Below are 2,291 nucleotides of genomic sequence, written 5' to 3' on the forward strand. Positions count from 1 at the left end.
TCTTCATTTTGTAATATTTGTACAGAAATTGAATAAGTACAGTCAAAAATATTAAACTATAAAAAAACCATAAGGAACTAATATAATTATCAATTAATCATTTTCAAAATTAATTAAATGTGAAATTTATTATTATTTTTACAATAAGCAATTAGTTAGTGAATTTAAATAAAAAAAATTTTGTTATAATTATTATTAAAAAAAAAAAAAAAACATATTATTTTTGCCTACATTAAAAATATACAAATTGGTTAACTTAATAAAATTACTTCTACTACTATAAATATTTTTTTTTTTTCATATACATAATTAAAAAAAATATATAATAATATAATCCTTTATAGGTCTTAAAAAAAATTAATATATATTTCAAAATAAATAATTATACAAAGGATTAATTTTTCTTATCAAAAATGGCTCAAGCTAATAATGCCTTACAGCCTTTAACTTTGGACCCACTTAAATTCCTTCAAAGATTGCCGGACTTTTCTGGAGACAGAAAAGAGTTATATTCATTTATTGCACTTGTTGATAGAATCAACCCCATTCTCATTCAATACGATGAGCTTTCCCAACTTTTATTTTTTGACATAATTAAAAGCAAACTTAAAGATAAGGCAAAAGAGACTATGGAAATCAATTTCCATGCCCAATCGTGGACAGAAATTAGAATAATTTTGATGAATAATTTTGGTGAAAAACATAGTGTAGAAGAGTTATATGACAGACTTAGATCTGTAGTTTTTAAAACCAATGCCATAGATTTTTATAATGAAATCAAGGAAAAACTCCGAAGTTTAAATAACAAAACATCGACTGATTTTGGAATTAATGCAAACAGCGAGCAAACAGCTAGAAATAATATGAAAACCGCTCTTAATATTTTTAAAGAAAAAATACCGGAACCCATGAGAACTATTCTAGCTTGCAGAAATCCAAACACGCTTGAAGATGCAATGGATATTCTTTTTAACTCAGGATATGCCAATTATGGAGTTAAGAATAGAAATAACACTTTTAATAGACTTGATAACTCGAATAATAGAAGTAGAATATATACAAATGTTAGCAGTAATTATGAAACACATGAAAACAATGGAACAGGCCAGCGTTTTAAAACAAATAGAAACAAATATTTTACGAATAGATGGGAAACGCAAAATAACCAGACTGATATAAGTAGGCAGACTTATAACAATAATAGGTTCCAACATAACAGTAATAATAACAACAGTAATAGGAATAACTATCAATATAACCCTAATAACAGACAAAACTTTAGAAACAATTTTACAAATTCTCAAAGTCACCCATCTTTACCAGAACCAATGGACATTAATTATATTCAAGATTCCAATAGACCTGTAATCTCGAATTTAAATAATAACAATAATAACACTAATCGATATAGCTATCAATATAATTATAAAACCGGACAACATTTTAGGAACAATTTTACAAATTCTCAAAATCAACAATCTTTCGAAGATCCAAGGGACATTAACATTATTCAGAATTCAAATAGACAAGAGAGAATGCCACAAAATACTTCCGTCATAAATTATTCCACTAATACACAAGTTCCTCATCATATTCCATTAAATCAAAATGAGACAATACAAAATTTTCCTTTTCAAGCCTCTCCGGAGAGCTACCATATATAGTGATCAAAAAAACTCTTAAATTTATTGTCGATACTGGAGCCACTCACTCAATTATAAATCCAGGTATATGCAATCCAAAATGGAAAATTAATTCCCATACTTTGACTCTGAAAACTTTGCAAAACACGATAATGACCAATACAGTTTACCAAGTTCCATTGTTTACAGAATTGGGAGATGGTAATGACAAAATATTTTTAATAGAATGTAAGTTTCATAATGAATACGACGGAATCATAGGAAATGATATCTTACGTAAATATAAAACTGTTATAGATTATAACAATGACAAATTAATAATCAACAACAAAGTAGTTCCTTTGCTGAATCTAAAGAAAATCCAAATAGTTAAATTTATTTCAAATGTTGAATGTGGATTAGTTCACATTATGGAGCATAGAAATTCTATTGGCGAAACTATAATTAATGAAGGTGTTTACAATTCGCATAATTTTAAAGTTGAGGTAGAAACAACCACCAAATGCTCAAATGTAATACACCTTACTGAAAATAGTTCGTGGCCAGTTTCTCCCGAAAATTATTATTTAGTTGATGATAAATTATCACCAACAAGTAATTGTGATCAACATTACCTTGAACAAATTCGGACAGATCATTTAAATTCTG

The 2,291-nt window shown here is 27.1% G+C and overlaps 1 protein-coding gene across 1 annotated transcript; it reads left to right on the top strand.

Moving 5' to 3' along the window:
- Nucleotides 1-413: 413 nt before the first annotated feature.
- Nucleotides 414-1,664, top strand: LOC135955507 (uncharacterized protein DDB_G0287625-like). The gene has a single exon (XM_065505857.1). It carries the CDS (start codon nucleotides 414-416, stop codon nucleotides 1,662-1,664), a length of 1,251 nt encoding a protein of 416 aa, XP_065361929.1.
- Nucleotides 1,665-2,291: the final 627 nt, after the last annotated feature.

This window comes from Calliphora vicina, chromosome 3, assembly GCF_958450345.1.
Source record: "Calliphora vicina chromosome 3, idCalVici1.1, whole genome shotgun sequence".
Classification (NCBI taxonomy): Eukaryota; Metazoa; Arthropoda; class Insecta; order Diptera; family Calliphoridae; genus Calliphora; species Calliphora vicina.

What these genes read in the sequence shown, in the direction of transcription:
- LOC135955507 (XM_065505857.1), top strand. Translation starts at nt 414, where the DNA reads ATGGCTCAAGCTAATAATGCCTTACAGCCTTTAACTTTGGACCCACTT.